The sequence below is a fragment of the Neurospora hispaniola genome (genome assembly GCF_033458365.1).
Source record: "Neurospora hispaniola strain FGSC 10403 chromosome Unknown B0T23scaffold_3, whole genome shotgun sequence".
In the NCBI taxonomy this organism is placed as follows: domain Eukaryota; kingdom Fungi; phylum Ascomycota; class Sordariomycetes; order Sordariales; family Sordariaceae; genus Neurospora; species Neurospora hispaniola.
Window position 1 is genome coordinate 1,274,210 of NW_026944408.1, and position 16,003 is coordinate 1,290,212.

General features: G+C 52.7%; 5 protein-coding genes across 5 annotated transcripts; 3 read left to right on the plus strand and 2 right to left on the minus strand.

Moving 5' to 3' along the window:
* Positions 1-326: 326 nt before the first annotated feature.
* Positions 327-4,291, plus strand: B0T23DRAFT_452412 (uncharacterized protein). Its single transcript, XM_062841143.1, has 4 exons — positions 327-773; positions 850-1,354; positions 1,414-1,675; positions 1,744-4,291. The coding sequence occupies exons 1-4, from the start codon at positions 730-732 to the stop codon at positions 4,233-4,235; spliced, it is 3,303 nt and encodes a 1,100-aa protein (XP_062693802.1). The 5' UTR covers positions 327-729; the 3' UTR covers positions 4,236-4,291.
* A 1-nt stretch (position 4,292) lies between these two features.
* On the minus strand, positions 4,293-5,179 carry B0T23DRAFT_376436 (uncharacterized protein). The gene has a single exon (XM_062836955.1). The coding sequence runs from the start codon at positions 4,897-4,899 to the stop codon at positions 4,600-4,602; it is 300 nt and encodes a 99-aa protein (XP_062693803.1). The 5' UTR covers positions 4,900-5,179; the 3' UTR covers positions 4,293-4,599.
* Positions 5,180-5,687: 508 nt separating this feature from the next.
* B0T23DRAFT_107274 (uncharacterized protein) lies at positions 5,688-7,253 on the minus strand. The gene is made up of 2 exons (XM_062831798.1): positions 6,481-7,253; positions 5,688-6,391 (listed from the first exon to the last, which is right to left on the minus strand). Exons 1-2 carry the CDS (start codon positions 7,153-7,155, stop codon positions 5,825-5,827), a joined length of 1,242 nt encoding a protein of 413 aa, XP_062693804.1. The 5' UTR covers positions 7,156-7,253; the 3' UTR covers positions 5,688-5,824.
* A 730-nt stretch (positions 7,254-7,983) lies between these two features.
* B0T23DRAFT_403351 (uncharacterized protein) lies at positions 7,984-10,905 on the plus strand (the record flags this gene model as incomplete). Its single annotated transcript, XM_062838774.1, has 8 exons — positions 7,984-8,234; positions 8,301-8,418; positions 8,633-8,991; positions 9,061-9,541; positions 9,619-9,792; positions 9,866-10,096; positions 10,176-10,827; positions 10,889-10,905. 8 exons carry the CDS (start codon positions 7,984-7,986, stop codon positions 10,903-10,905), a joined length of 2,283 nt encoding a protein of 760 aa, XP_062693805.1.
* A 1,617-nt stretch (positions 10,906-12,522) lies between these two features.
* B0T23DRAFT_439774 (Septin-domain-containing protein) lies at positions 12,523-15,493 on the plus strand (the record flags this gene model as incomplete). The annotated part of the gene is made up of 3 exons (XM_062840707.1): positions 12,523-13,623; positions 13,676-13,826; positions 13,879-15,493. The coding sequence occupies 3 exons, from the start codon at positions 12,523-12,525 to the stop codon at positions 15,054-15,056; spliced, it is 2,430 nt and encodes an 809-aa protein (XP_062693806.1). The 3' UTR covers positions 15,057-15,493.
* Positions 15,494-16,003: the final 510 nt, after the last annotated feature.

Genomic DNA, 16,003 nt, shown 5'->3' on the forward strand with positions numbered 1-16,003 from the left:
TGATCTTGTAAACGACCTTGTCGTTCTCTTGGTCAATAGCCTCGGCTACTGCTACATGTTATTGTGCTGGCCACGGCCTCGAGACTGCGGCCCGGGCTGCACTCATGCTCAATGCCAGCTGCGAGGCAAGTGGTCCATACCTTCTATAATAGCCCAAATAGTTCCCACCTATCGAACCTACCCACCTAAGCGGTTAGTGGGGCGTTAGACAGTGAAGGCACGTGCGTCAAGACCCGCCAAAAAATCGCATCCCGCCCCAATTCGGTTTGAGCGCCGAGAAAACGCGACACACCACCAGTCACTTCCACTTCAGTTCGACTTGTAGACTGCAACTGCAACTTGCAGCAGCAGCAGCAGCAGCAGCAGCAAGACTCTCACCTCGCCTCACGGATTGGCCTTTTGGGCAGAGCGACCTCGAAACTGTAGTCTACTCTGTGAGTATTGAGAGACATTTGCGCCTCGTCAACCTTTGAGGCCCCTCACTAAGCCTGCGTGGGCTCGGCAACGTGAGCTCCGGCTTGCATTTTTTTTTCGCAACAAGCAACACCACCGAGCAGCATTTGATACGAGAGACATCGCGAATCACATCACCCAGCGATATTTCATACCTTCCTTGGAAGACAGGACGCCAACGAGCGCCTCTCCATGTCCTTGGACTCTTCATTCCTACACCTCCTCTGTCTCTAGGAGGCCGGTTGCGCCTAGGTTGTTGAAGTGCAGGAAATCGCAATGGCGGCCGCGATATCAGAAGAGGCTCTCGCCGAGGTCATCAGGTTCGTCTCTCCTACCCCGCCATCTCGCACTATTCAGGATGCACCCTGGTGGCAGGTATGCTAACGACCACAACAGAACTCTGAGCCCAGAAGACATCCCGGCGAAACTGAAATGCGCCATCTGCAGTAGATTGGCTGCGAATGCCTTCAGGTTGCCCTGCTGCGAACAAACCATTTGCGAAGACTGCCGGTCAACACTACCTACCTCTTGCCCCGTATGCGAACACTCGCCGCTTTCGGCCGAAGACGCCAAACCGCACAAGTCTCTACGGACCACCATCAGAGTCTTCCTCAAGACATATTTGAAAAAGCAGCAAGACGCACGCGCCAAGGAGTCAGCCCCTCCTACCCCCATTGAGTCGACACCAGTGTCTACCACGGCACCACAGCTACCTTTGCCCAGCGATTCAGCGCTTGAGGAACAGGCCTCCGCACCAGAGCAGCAGCAGCCAGAAGAGCCTGCGCCGGCGGCTGATGAGCAAGGTGCCAGAGACGAACATGCAGGAGCCGAGGGTCAAGCGGGAGAAGAAGCTCCCAAGGTAGAAGGTGCTGACTCGGCGGACCACGAAGCCGACCAAGATGTAAGCGAAATCGGTCAGATATTGCTGGCCATGACCACGGGTCACTGACCAGATGACAGGCTACCGAAAACCCTACCGAAAATGCTGCCGAGGAAGAAGCAGCCGACGGAACGCCTGCCGAAGCGGAGGGCGACGCGGCCGAAAATCCCCAAGAGACAAAGGACGGCGAAGAGAATGAAGAAAACGCCGAGGGCGACGATGTACACCCAAAGCCCGCTGGAGGATTTGGATTCGGGATGAACGGCTTCCCCATGAACTTTGGCGGTGGCTTCGACCAAATGCAAATGATGATGGCCATGCAGAATGGCTTTCCAATGATGGGTGAGTTCGCCCCGATATGTGTTCTTCTCTTCAAAAGCACACCAGATAACTAACCACCCATGACACAGGTATGCCAGGCATGAACATGGATCCGATGAGCGCGATGCAGCAAATGTACATGAACGGGGGTTTTTCTGGCATGGGCATGAGCGGCATGAACATGGGAATGGGAGGATTTAGCGGCGCAGGCGGCAATGAATCGAATAATAACTGGAACGGGCAGCAGTCATCATGGAATGTCGGCCAAGATAATTTCAATCATCCAAATGCTTCTGGCATGGGCAATGGTGATTATGGCTCGTTTAACTCTGGCTCCTTCCAACAAGGCAACTTCAATTCAGGTAATTATGGCAACGGCCAGTTCAATGACTATCGCCGGGGTGGATACGGATTCCGTGGCGGTAGAGGACGTGGCCGGGGAGGCTACGGTTACGGTGGCGGCTATGGCGGTCGTGGCGGCTACAACAACGGCTACGGCAACATGGGCGGCATGAACGGTCCGATGGGCATGGGCGGCAACTATGGGGGAGACCAGAACTACCCGAACCAACAGTACGGGGCAGGCATGGGTGGCTCCATGCACAACGGCGGTTTCCCTGGCGGCAGCGTCAGTGGCGCTTCCCAAGATGGCAACAACGAGAACAAAGGCGAGGGTGCTGCAAGTGCTGACCCGAACGTGGACGAGTTTGGCCGCTCGTTGCGCGAAGACACTGGAAAGAAGGAGACCGAAGATGGCGACGCTGCTGCTGAACAAGATGCTCAAGGAGCTGACGGTGAAGCGAAACCTCCTGCTACTGCTGAGACTGATGGTGATGCCGAGAATGCCACCGCCGCACCCAACGGTGATGCCACAAACCCCGATGCCGGCGCCGAAGGTGATGAAGGATACGCTCACAATGGCTACATGAATGGCGACCCTGAAGGCATGTACCCCGGTGATGGCCCCGGCTTTATGGGACCTGGCGGTTTCGGCGGCAGCATGGGCTTCACCAACGGCTGGAACGGTCCGGGAGGATTTGGCATGAGTATGGGAGGTGATGGTTACGGAGCCATGGGTGGCATGATGCCCCTTGGACCTCCCCAGCCCCCGCCCGTCAACCCAGATGTGCCCGCCAATGCGCCCAAGGGTCCCAAGGCCATGCTAAGAGGACTTCCCAACACCAGTATCAAACATCTCCAAGCTAGAGGCTGGGTAGATAATGAGAACAAGGCGCAAACACCAAACTCCTTTGGTCACGGCGGCCCTGGTTCGTCCCATCATGGATCGCGGTTTGCCAGTCCTTCCGCGACCGCCGACCGAGGCCGGTCTAGGTCCCGAGATAGGGATGATGACTACCACGGCGGAAGAGATGACAGGGATAGGGACTACTACCACCGTGAGCGTTCAGATAGGGACAGAGAGCGTGAGCGCCGAGATCGTCGTGAACGATCATATTCCCCCGGTGCCGATGAGCGCAAGGAACACCGTGACCGACGCAGAGAAAGACGTCAGCGCTCCGCTAGTCCCGGTGGCGCTGACGCCGCTCATGGCGCCGAAGGAACCAACAACGATGGCGACGATCAACAACATGGCCACTCCAGCAGCAGCAGGAGACACAGGAGGAAGCACACCTCCACTACCGTAGCGGACGAAGAAGGCGGCAACCAGGAACGTTCCCGGTCCGCATCCCCTCCCGCCTCCGGTGTCGCCGGCGAAGAGTCATCCCGCCGGTCCCACCGCAGCAGCCGTAAGGAGCGTGACTCGGAGAAGCGCCGCGACCGTTCAGACCGCGATAGGGAGCGCGACAGAGAGCGTGAGTCCCGTTCCGACCGCAAGGAGCGCAAGGAAGGCCACAGCAGCAGCAGCCGTCGCGACCGTGACCGTTCCGACCGGGACAACAGAGACAGCGGAGGTCGCAGCCACCGTGACGATCGTGACCGGGATCGCGGCGACCGGGACCGAGACCGCGACCGCGACCGTTCCGACCGCAAAGACCGTAAGGAAGGAAGCGGTCACGGCAGCAGCAGCCGTCGCGATCGTGACCGTGGCGATCGAGGAGACCGTGACAGAGATAGAGACCGCAGTCACAGAGATGAGCGTGATCGTGATCGCGACCGGGATAGGGAGAGAGATAGGGATCGCTCGGATAGACACCGCTCGTCCAAGAAGTCTTCTTCTTCCAACAACCACGATGCCGATGCTGCGGACGCCCACCTCGACCGACGCTCCTCCCTTGCTTCTAACAATGCCGCCGCTGGCCCAGGACCAGCAGCCAACGGCTCTCTAGACCCGCATGCCGCCGAGCGTGCTGCTCGTGATCGCGAGCGTCTGCTTAAGGAGACGAGACGGATGGCTAGTCTTGCGTCGAGCTTTAGTCTGGCAGGTAGCAAGCGAAGTCGGGAAAGCCGAGGCGGCGGCGGCGGCGACAAGGACGAAGAGCGGGAGTCGAAGAGCAGAAGAAAAGAAAGTGGAAGGACGGCTAGGGGAAGAGGAGAAGTAGTCGCCATCTCAATGGAGGATGAAGAGGAGAGGATGAGAAGGCTGGAGGCGGAAAGGGAGGCGGCGAGGTATGATGATTAGAAGTCTACTGGGCCGTCTTTGCGAGAGGAGCAACAGGGGGGGTCAGGGAGGTCAGGGGCTGGGACGACGCGGGCCGAGGTTCAAGATTGGGAGGTTTGAGGGAGAGCAAAGTGACAGCCAAAGACCCAGGAAGAGAGAGAAAGAAAGAAAGTGGAGACGTGACCCGAGTAAGGAGACGAGGAGGGCGTTGTGGAGGGCATGGCGGAGGGCAAAATAACCAAGAGTGAAAGCGAACCACTAGGGGTGTGACTGGGTGGTAGCATTTCAAAACTTGGCTGGTTCTTCTTGAAGCAGTGAGAAATGAAAAGAGAGAGAGAGAAAGGCAGCAGCGAAGAATTGCAAGTAAAAAAAGTACAACGAATTATCAAAAAGGAAGCCAAAGGGGTGAGCGGCCTTTGAATGTTTTGCGTGTTGTGTCTTGTCTTGCTCGCTGGTTTTTTTTTTTTTCCGTTTTCTTTTCTTTGTCTTTTTCCCTTGCGTTGATTTCATTGTTGGTGTGGTTCTCCGCTGTGGTGCTGTTGTTGTCGTTGATCTGTGGAACGTTTGTGTCGAAAACAAACATGAAAAAGGGGCGTAAGTTGAATTGATGGACTTGAGTTGATTCAGTCAAAGCGATGATTATCATGTACAACACCACGAAAGCGTCCTTGCTTGTATTTGTCATTCAACGACATAGGTAGCTTCCAGGAGGACGGAGGGCATATCTTCTGTTTTGTAAGAGAATCAGGAAGACAGAAAGACACGCAGAGAAGGGAAGCAGTTATACATATCAACGAGTTTGTGTGTGGATATGGTAGATGGGGATCGTCGAGTCGGGAGGTTAGTATGTCATCGTTGTTATCGTAGGTCTCTACGGCTGTACAAACCAAGTACATAGATGGTGGCAGGGTAGGTAGATGTGTTTGGTAATTGTACTATACATGAATATGAGCATAACGTCAAAGAATTCCGCTGTTACGGTGCATTGTTCGAGTGTCTTGTGAGGTAGGTGGCTTTTGGATGGGTGTCTCCAAATAATCCATATGGCTTCAATATTGGGTTAGACTCGTGAACCTTTTTCAGGTCCAGTCCCTTCCTCACATTGCAGCAACTTGATAAGCCCTCGGTTTTCAACAGACAGTCACATACGACCATACCCACTGGAAAACTCGGGATCCCGTCCGCTCTCCCATAGATAAGCCAGTGAGGTCCAGACTAGTAGTTGGGTCGGTGACGACCAGCGAATCCCTGGTGTTGTATGTTTTCTTTTCTCTTTTTTTCGTCCTGATCTTGCTCTCCATGATCTTGATCGAGGCATATCTTGTTTCCGTCTTTGAATTTGTTTTGGCAGCCTTTTACTTATTCTGTGGTTCTCATGAGGGCCTGATGTTGATGCACCTGAATAGCCTCATGGGCTGCGCATCATGCTCAAGAGGATTCTCGAGCGAGAAAGTGTACTTATCAAAGAATCAAAAGAAGATTTGGTCTCGTCTCATGGTGTATCTTGCTATGAGAAAGGGGTAGTGTGGTTTTTTTGACGCACTTTACCTTCTTCTGACTTAGGGGAACTCAAACAAACCCAAGAAACAAACACAGTTACCGTCTGTGATTCAGGCACGGATACTGGGAATCGTAGTAACGAGGCTCATCCTCTCAGAAGTTTCCGAAGCCATCTCTTGAACCTCATCAGGGATAGCGGCCCCGTACTCATTCATCACCTCATCCCTGATCATAGTCGCCTCGTCCAGAAGCGCCTGATCCATGAGCGAATCCCTGCAAATCTCCAGCAGCCCAACAGCGAATTCCTTTTTGCTATAAGCCAGGGCCTTGGTCACCGTGGCATCCGACTGGATCTTTCCAACCGAGAGCAACAGCTGGGCTGATCTTTGCTTGAGGGGTCCAAACTGATGCTGCAGCATGATGCAGTTTGTGTTGGTGGTGTCTGCCAAGGTTGAGACTCCTGGGATGAGCGCCGCGGTCTGCTTCGCTGCGCTCAATCGAGTGTCCAACGTCATGCGCTTCACTCGCAATTTGTCCAGCTCGTTTGCTGCTTCGTTGTACTTTCTTTGAGCATCTTTCAAGAGCCGGTTGGCTTCGTCTAGTTCGCGTTGTAGGTGGAAGGGGTCGAGTGGGCCTTTGTTGATGGCGTTGCCGATGCCGAGGGTGATGATGGAGAACTAACAGCAATGGGCGTCGGTACGTTGGTAAGTTTTTGGCCATTGGATGAGAACAAAACGAAAAAAGGTCCATGGACGGATATGCTTACAAAGATATCGCTGGCCAGCTTAGCATCTTGGCTGCTAGAAATCTTGTCATGAAGACGACTGACTGCCTGCGACTGCTTCTTTACGCTGTCTTGCAGGACACTGAAGCTTTTTTCAGCGTTGTTGATCTGGCCTTGCACGTTTTTCAACTCGTTGTCGTTGTTCTCGAGCAAAAGGTCAATATCTTGCTTGGCCGGGTTGATGACCATATTTCCAATCTCCAGGACCTGGGCGTGGAGCTGGCCGACCTTCTCCAAGCCGCCCTGTGCACGGTCCTCAACCTCCTTGAATGCCTGGACGGCCTGCTTGAGAAGCTCATCTCGCTGGGTGGTGTCCGGCTCGCGATTGTCGTAATCGCCACGGATGAAGACGGCCAGCCTGTAGAGCTTGGTCATGGCCATCTCGAGCTTGTCGATGACGTCCTTGCCGCATTGGTACACTATGGGATTCAAGCTGTCCTGGATCTCCTGAAGCTGAGTGCCGGCGGTATTCAGTTTGTTCTGGAGAGTGATCACGTTGACATCTTGTTTCGGAGTCCCTAGAGTCGAAATGGGTGCTCCTATAACCTGGGCTATCCCGAACAGAGCTACCAGAATGGCAGGGTCGATCTGGGATCTTCCGACAAGACCCATGTTGGTCGTGCTGAAGAGGTTCATGACAGTAAGGGCATCATCCATGATGATGGGCGTTGTAAGCGTGGGTAAAGGTAGTAGAAGGATGGTTGTGGTAACTAAAGAAATAAATTGAGGTGAGGACAAGCGATGATAAGTATGGTGGTGATACTGACCGGGCAGTTAGGTAAAACTATTGCATCAAGTATTTATGTGTTGTCGTTCATCCGAGGAACTTCACACCGAATACCACCAAATGGAAAATGGCCAGTGGGCTACTGTGTAAGCCGCCCCATCGGACGCCCCTTCGGCGATGCCCAACGGTTTCCACCTCGATGAAGATAGTTTCCTTAAAAGGGATACTCCATCTACCTACCTACATTTGCATATTGACAGCTGGTGATGTGACCTCAGCTTCAGCAGAACAAAGCCAATCCGGCCAAATGTTTCTTTGTACTCGAGCCTCGTGGTTGGCTGTTTTCCACTTTGCTTCTTGTCACATGTTGATGTTGATGTGTTTCGAAGATCAAGCCTTCCTTTTCTGGAATAACACGCTTGCGCAGTACTTCGCTGGCACAGCGTGGACCCTTAAAAGACAACTGTCGAGTTTGCGCTAAGGAAACCATCATGGAGGAGCATCAGAACTGGAGCCCCGCTGTCTTGACGAGATGGACGTAGACGGGGAAGACATGATTGTTGGCAGTTGGTGCAGTCTTGAAGTTTGTAGGCCTGCCTATAAGTATCGGCTCGAACCTTCGCATCGATCGTGTTGAATCGCCAGTCATCACCCCAATTCTTATCCTCAACCGCAACCAACACCATCAAGTTTCCCTTGATCCCACAAGCAAATACTTCCGCTCTTTCTCTCTGGGACGTACCTTTCAGCACGTCACCATGCCTTCCGATGCCCAAGATCTCCAGGTCGTCCTGGCCGCCCAGGAGAAGAGAGAGCTCGCTCCCAACGTCTCCTCTCAAGTAATTAACGAGATGAAGAGCAGTCTCATCTTCCAATTTGACTGGGCACAGCTGCTCCAGGCCGCGCCCACATCCATCAGCTGTATGGGAGCCTGCTTCGTTGCTAGCTCGAGCCCGAATGCTGTTGTTCACCTTGAACCGCCCAAGGATAAGGGGTTCCAGTACTTGAGGTATGTCACAAACTGCACAGATCTTCCACTGTTGTGACTGAGACTGACCGACCAACCAAACAAAAGGTACACCTCGGTTCAAGCCAATCTTGTTGAGTGCGGTAACATGGGCCGCATGGCATTTGTTTCAGCGGAGAAGGGTATGGGTACCATTCAGTTGACGTCGACAATCATCAACGGCAAGGTCAGTTGTACGATCTCCACAGGCCTGAACTAGCTACCCGTGGAGATAGGATGCCTTTTTAACCCATCCCCACTCTCTCACAGATGGGGATGGGTCAGAATGGCACCCTATCTCCACGGGTAGTGTATCGCTGGATTTCTGAGCGCGCAGCATACCAACGAACCTATGTACCCTTGAAGTGATGAGAACTGACAGCCAATGAATAATTGGATAGATCAACGACATCGTGGCCATCATTGGCGAGCCCGCGTCCGCCAAGAATATGTTGCGCCCGCAGCTAAATGCCCTGAAGCAAGGATCAACCACTTGTCTCGATGAAGCAAAGGAAATGGACAAGAAGTTCGAGGATTGGCTCCTGTACGTTTGCGAGATGCACGCAGCTTGCGTCCAACAGGAAAACACTACTAGAGAAGCTATACTGAGCAACGAGATCTGCGTCGCTGCCGAGCAAACCCGCTTGGACTATCAGAAGTCAACCGTTGAAGAAGCCGAGAAGGCCTTCAAAATGATGGGAAAACAGGTTGAAACGGCTTCTGAGGCTTTCAAGAAGGCCTCAGACCAGTTCCCCACTGGGTAAGAAAGCTGCTTTTTCCTAGACATCAAGGTCGCCAGGGCGTTTGTTGCTGACAAAACTTTCTGTAGTTGGGATATCATGGGCCAGCAAATTGTCGGTGACTTGGTAGGAGCCGTCACAAACCTGGGCAACTCATTTGCCCATGCCTTCATTTCCAACCTCAACCCGATCGCCAAGGTCGAGGCAGGTGCTTCCATTGTCGGAGGCTTTCTCAAACCCAAACATGACGAGTCTGTGCCCGAGATTCCGGCGTCAGACCCTGTGCCGCCAACCGCCGCGCCCGAGAATGCCACTGACCCAGCATACGTTGAAGCCGTTCGGCTTGACCATATCCTGGCCATCCTGCATGTTATTGTCAGTGGAAAGAACACGGAGGGGAATATTGATTGGGAACAGGCTCGTAGTGGCGGAACTGGGGTAGATTCCAAGAAGAACAGCATCGGTTATGTGCAGACGATGTTAGAGGACGCAAAGACACGCTTCTCTCAGGTGGCTACGACGTCCGATCCCAGCCAAACGTTGTCTACCATCATTGATGTGTCTCTCCAGGTACAGTTTCAGCTTGGATACACAAATTGCGTTCTTTTCTGAAAGAGATAACTAACCTTGGATAACACATACCGTAGGTCGCCACTGGAATCAACGACCAAGTTAAGAAGTCCGGCAGCATGTCATCAGAGTGGCCGGCCAAAGACTCTGAGATCGTCAAGAAGTGGCAGTCAGATTTTGCCGCGCAATATCCGAAGGCAAACACTCTCATCGCGACGGCCAAAACCATTCCAGGTGTTGCCTCTAATGGTGTATGTACCCCTCCTTTTCAGTCTACCCGTATTTTTCGAAAATGACACAGAGCTAACATGGCCATGACCATAGATCCCTTTGATGTCTGACTCGGCACAGCGCACTGCGCAGATCAGTGCCAAGAGTGCTCAGGCGCAGGCGCTGCTGGAAACCGCGAAGAACAGGTTGACAACGACACAGCAGATGCTGACCACTGCCCAAGACAACTATGTCAAATCCACCGACATGCTTTTGGAGCAGAAGAACAAGCTGGGTCAGATCCAGGCTACTCTGACCAAGCTGACCAAGGAAAACGTTTCTCTTGTATGTCCATACCATACTCGGTCATGGCGATGCCAGTCCCGGGATTCGGAAGGGTTGCTGACTTGCGTGTATTGAATAGGCCGAGATCAAGCGGGTCCTCATCGAGTGTATCAAACTCATCATCAATCTCAAGGAGCAGGTGACGAACCTGGTTCGATTTTTCAAAGCCATGGAGTCACTTGTCGAAATGTGCATCCGCTTCCACGTCGATCCTTTCCTCGAGACCGTCAAGCTGATTGTTGCCGCTGACGGCACTGATCCGTACAAGGACCTCAAGATTGGCAACTACACTTACACGGACTTCCAGCGCTCGCAGCTGTACAGCGCGGCCGTGACGATGCGAGCGTACTTTGGCGTCTTTGGCGACATTGCCAAGATGTGGGTACAGCTCTCCAAGGACAGCATCATGCCGGGCCTCCGCATGTGCGACGACCTCTCGGTCACGGTTGATGACCAGGACGCATCGGCGCAGATGAAAAAGAAGATTGCGGTCCTCAACAAATGGGCGACAGATGCGGTCGACCAGGTGCAGAAGATTGCGCAGGATAAACAGCGGGAGATCATGAACGGCATGGACTCCCGCATCCAGGACGTGGCCGAGACAACGTCCCAGATCACGCCCCTGCCCGCGTCAACGGTCAAGGCTATCACCGACGGTACGGAGGTCACCAAGCAGGCGGCGCAGACGAACATCAAGGAGAAGTCTGAGAGCAACCCTCTTAGCAGATTCGGTAAGTCCACGGCCCTTCCTTGCCGTGAATTTGTAAACGACCGACTGACAAAATCTGTTAGCCATCATCGATGACTAAGGGGCTGAGCTGGAGCAATCTATTATGCTGGAGGTAGCATATGGGTGACTGCCTTTCGAAGGCTTCCATAGTTGAGAATTCCGATACAATGCAAGTTCCTTGGACAGATTCATCGTGGCAGTGAAGTGGACAAGCTGCACTCCAGAAAATCAACCGGCTGTTCCCAAGTCAGTTGATCGTCGTCTATGACAAAAAAGTCAAGAAAAAAAACATACAACACCAGGGATTCGCTGGTCGTCACCGACCCAACTACTAGTCTGGCCCTCACTGGCTTATCTATGGGAGAGCGGACGGGATCCCGAGTTTTCCAGTGGGTATGGTCGTATGTGCTTATTTTGGGCTGTTCTTAGACTTATATGAGAAAGCTCTAGTTGTACTTCTCTTTAGATTCTTTGACTGGGTCCGTGAATAACACCGTCGGGGGATCCCAGTTGACAAGACACATCTGGTTGACAGCGGCTGTACGATGACGCGTATCCATCCATCCGTCAACGATGGACCATGGAGGCATCTTGCTTGGATGTTGGCGATTTTCGAGCAGAGTCTCCAGGACAGATGGATGGATGGTGCAAGTCTTGTCGCAATATCGAAAAGGTTCAACTGTTGCTGTTGTGACTGCTCGTCATGGTGTGTCGATAAGGGAAGCAGGCCATTCAAGTCGGGAAACGTCTGGAATGGGTCGATTTCGGGGAGTTTCGAGTTCCATTCGGCGCCATTCAGGGCAACATGGAACATTCCATTGCGGGATCGTCAGTCATCGGAAGGTTGAAGTGAAGTTGAGTTGAAATGTGCGACGGTCCATGCGACGGAACCTTCTCCGTCGGCAGTTTCCTTCGTTACTTGGGGCGGAAGTGGGTAGCGGGGTTAGGTTAGCTAGTGGTCTTGGCCAGTTTTACCGCTGTGGCGCCCGCGTGTGTCCGACCCCCATGGACCCACCCGAGTGCCTTTCCAGATGGGGTCAGCAGGTCCACTGCCTCAGGGCGATCCATTACAGGAAGGCGGGGAACGACGGGAAATGGATGTCGTCGCTATCAGGTCCACTCGGATAGTGACTCTGGCTCCCAGCAAACGTCGAGTGCCGGGCCAGGTGTTGGACGGTTGGCCAGCGGTATGTATGCACCTACAAGGAGAAGCCCAGGGAAGGGAAGCTCCAAGCTCTCCTGCGTGCATTCCATGGATGGATCACGGTCACGGTGCTACAAGTCCGAATGGTGATAGGGGGCAACGACTCGGAATGAATCTTCCATTCAAAAAGAAGGCACCCAGTGCAGTGCCCCTCCTCATCATCATCATCATCTGTCATCACCACATCGCACATCCCCCTCCCTCGTACACTACACACATCCCATCACCCCGTCACCACGACTGCGCCTTGAAACCCAAACGACGATCCAGTGATCTCAGCTCTCCAACTGGTTCCGGGCGGGACGGTGTCCATTTGACCCCCGTTTCTCGCTGCATCTTGTTACTTTGTACTCCCCACTGTTTGCTATCTTCTTTGATCTCTCTCTTCCGCCCCCTTCGAGATCAAAATATCAAGCGCCATACTAGCTACCCATTCCGTGAACCTTCAACGCTTTCTCGACTCCCTTGTGTATGTAGATTGCTCTCTTTGCGATGCGCTCAAACAACGATGCCTTCGGGCGACCTCGCGGTTCCGACAATGACATTCCGTCTTTACGTCTACCGCCGGCGCCGCAAATGACGTTTTGCTTTGGCGATGAATCTTCAGTTGGTCCTCTGACGGGAAATCAGCCATCGTCGTTCGCTGGTCCGCACCGACACTTGCGCGACAACAAGAAGAAAACTCACGCTGTTGTCGAGGGCTCCGAAGCCCACCACCACGGACGGGCTCGGGGTCTCTCCCATAATCGACACAATCCCCATCATAGCACCCCAGAGCCAGAGAAGGAGACCGGCGCAAGCGGGAGCACGAGCACACGAACGCAACCCAAACACCAACACAAAAGCTACCCTCCAAACCAGATACTTGACACCCTAGACCACGTTATCGAAGACGCTGTTTATCCCAGACCATCCTCTACCACCCCGTCCAACGATTTGTCTCAAGCACCCTTTAGCCCCTTTCTTTTTAGCACAGGTCCTGCGTCCGCTGCCAGTGACACATCGTCGCGGCGCAATTCCATCTGCTGCCTCTCCGACGATTTTGACATGGCCAGTATTCCGCCCAGCGTCCACCCTGACGAGATCAACACCGAGCTCGAAAATCACCATCTCGAATCTAGCATGATGGACAGCGGTAGTGATCCCCAGCTCATCATGCCGAGCATCAAGATGCCCAGCCGGCGACCCTTTACCGACCAAGGAAAGAGCATGGGCCGGCTCAAGGTCCTGATTGCCGGCGACAGCGGCGTAGGCAAGACTTCGTTGATCAAGGCTATCGTTCAGTCTTGCGAACACATTGTGCATGTTGATCCAATCACTCCGTCACCCATGTCACCCCAACCTAGCTTGAAGAACTCGGTGACCCTAAAAGGAAAACAGACTAAAGGCGGTTCAAGGTCAAGCAGTAGGCGACAAAGCTCGAATGGCACAAGTCAAATCACCGAAGTCTATGCCAGCACAAAACCATACCCTCAGTGGTGGTCCGAGATCGATGACCTGAATGTGCTGAAACGAAGAAAGAGCATGGAGGATACCGTCTTGGATCGTAATATTTGCTTTGTCGATACTCCTGGCTATGGGAGTGGATCGTCTGTATGTTGTCTCTATCTGTACCGGATTGGATTATGCTGACTTTTCCGGCCAGAGTATGGATACCATCACGCCTGTGGTGCAGTATATCGAGTCCCAGATGCAGCGTATGAACGTTAACGCTCTCAATGATGGAGATATGTTGAACATGCTGGGTGGAGAGGGTGGTGTCCAGATTGATGTTGTTTTCTACCTGGTTTCAAACAGTAAGAGATCCAGGTTGGAAACCAAAGGACCTAGAACTAACACCTCTGCTAGGACTTCGTCCTGTTGATATCGCCTACCTTAACCATCTCAGCTCTCTCACGAACATCATCTTCCTCTTGTCTCAAGCCGACCTGATGTCACCCGAGCAAATATCAGCCAGCAAGGAACAAATCCAGGCTCAACTCCGAGAAGCAAACATCCGCCCCTTTTCTTTCTCCATCACGCCCTCAAGAACGGCATCTTCATCAACACTCTCTCCCTCGCCTCCCGATCCAGCAGAACAGGGCGTATATGCCATCTCCAGCGCCGCCGGCACCGACTATGACATGATGGACGCAAGTCTTCTTATGAGCACAGACTACGTCGAGCCTCTGGTACCATCCGAACTTTCCCGGCTTGTCGAGCGCGTCTTCAGTCCCGACGGCGCCTCCTGGCTTCGCCACTCGGCAGCCCGTAAGTACGTCCAGTGGCGCAAGAAATTAGTCTCTGAAAGATCAGCTGTTCCATCACCCACATCGCCTAGCAGTGTCTTTTCGCTATCTCCGTCATCCCATAACTCCCGCTCCGGCGGCGCCGCATCCTCCTTCCTCAACAGATACAACACCTCCGGTCCCATCGGCGCCACCTCGTCGTATGCTCTCGCCCGCATAACGGACCACACCCAGCGCGAGGAGAGACTGGCCCAAGTAAGACTGGCCAACTGGGCCACCGAGCTGCAAAAGAGCCTGGCACAAGAGCGGGCACAATACGAAGCTCTGGCGCGCAACGAACGGGCAGTCTGGTTGACCGAGAAAATCGGCGAATGCGTCATTGACGGAACCCTGGTTCCTATCCCTTCCACAAGCAGTAGGGACAGGAGCGGCTCGAGCAGGAGCCTCAGCACAAGAAGAAGAAGAGGGGATACTCGACAGGGTACTACCGATTGGCAGCAGCAGCAGCAGCAGGAAATGGGACTTTTCGGATTCGGTTTTCACAGTCACGGTCACGGTCATGGTTACGGTCATCGTCAGCACTACCAGCAACAAAGGTATCAAAAGCAGAGGCAGAGGGAGACAGATCCCCTGGGCCTGATGGAGATTGCGGATGAATTGATGTATAAAAGCCTCATTGCGCTGGAGGTTTTGGGAAGCTTGGGGGTCCTGGGCGGACTGGCTATTTGGGTTGGGAGGAATATGCAATTGCAGCCGCTAGAGTGGTTTGTGGGAGAGTGGAATCGGATTTGGCGGTGAGTTACATACATACCTGAAAGACTCGGGGTGTAAATTGGGAATTGGGGAGAGGAATACATATGAAGGAGAGGCGATAATGGAGGATAGTGGAGGATATATGAGTGGTGGTATATTTCCTTTCTGGCTGTTGGGTTTGGGAGTGCTTCTCGGGGAGTTGACACCTCCGTTTCATCAAACACAATGATCTTGGGAATACTCTTTTAAAAAAGCTTTGGTTTACACATTATGAGTTCTAATACGTTATGAGGAGGATTTACGAGAGTAAATTAGGATGGATAAATCATGTATATAACGGGCCCTTGGACGGTGGGTTGATCTGGGAATGAATATGTATGTTCAGGTATGGTGTCACTTACGGATGGGCTCTGGGCATGGTCAAGGGGCATGTAAAACATAGTCCGGCGGAGTTGAAATCATATTTATTCGATTCATACACAGCTTGATCCTCTGCTACTGGTAATAGTGATTGATTTACAAATGGGTAAACGCACCAGAGAGATGTGTCTTATCTATTGTTGTCATCCACCAACATTCTCATTGATCTATCTTTACAGACAACACCAACCTCTGATACAGCTTAAATATCTGACCACCTTGTTTGCCATAGTCTCGTCTCTATAGAACACGAATATCACCATCTCGACTACAAACTTTCCCGTCCTGCCTGCCAAACAATTTTCGAAATTCCACCAACAAACCCCCAATGATCTCTTCTGGTGAATATATCAAACGAAGCTAACGAGCAACTAAAGCTTTTTTTTTTTTCACGTCATTATAAACAACATAAAAGCAGCCAGCGTTTCTAGGCTAGGTTTCAAAGGAAGCAAGCGAGAGAAAAGATAAATTGATCTCAGAGTAGACGTTTTTTTTCTTTCCCAGGGCTAATGAAACATGTAGTATATAACCCCAAATACGAGCCACAATCCCCAACAACCAACCAAAACTAC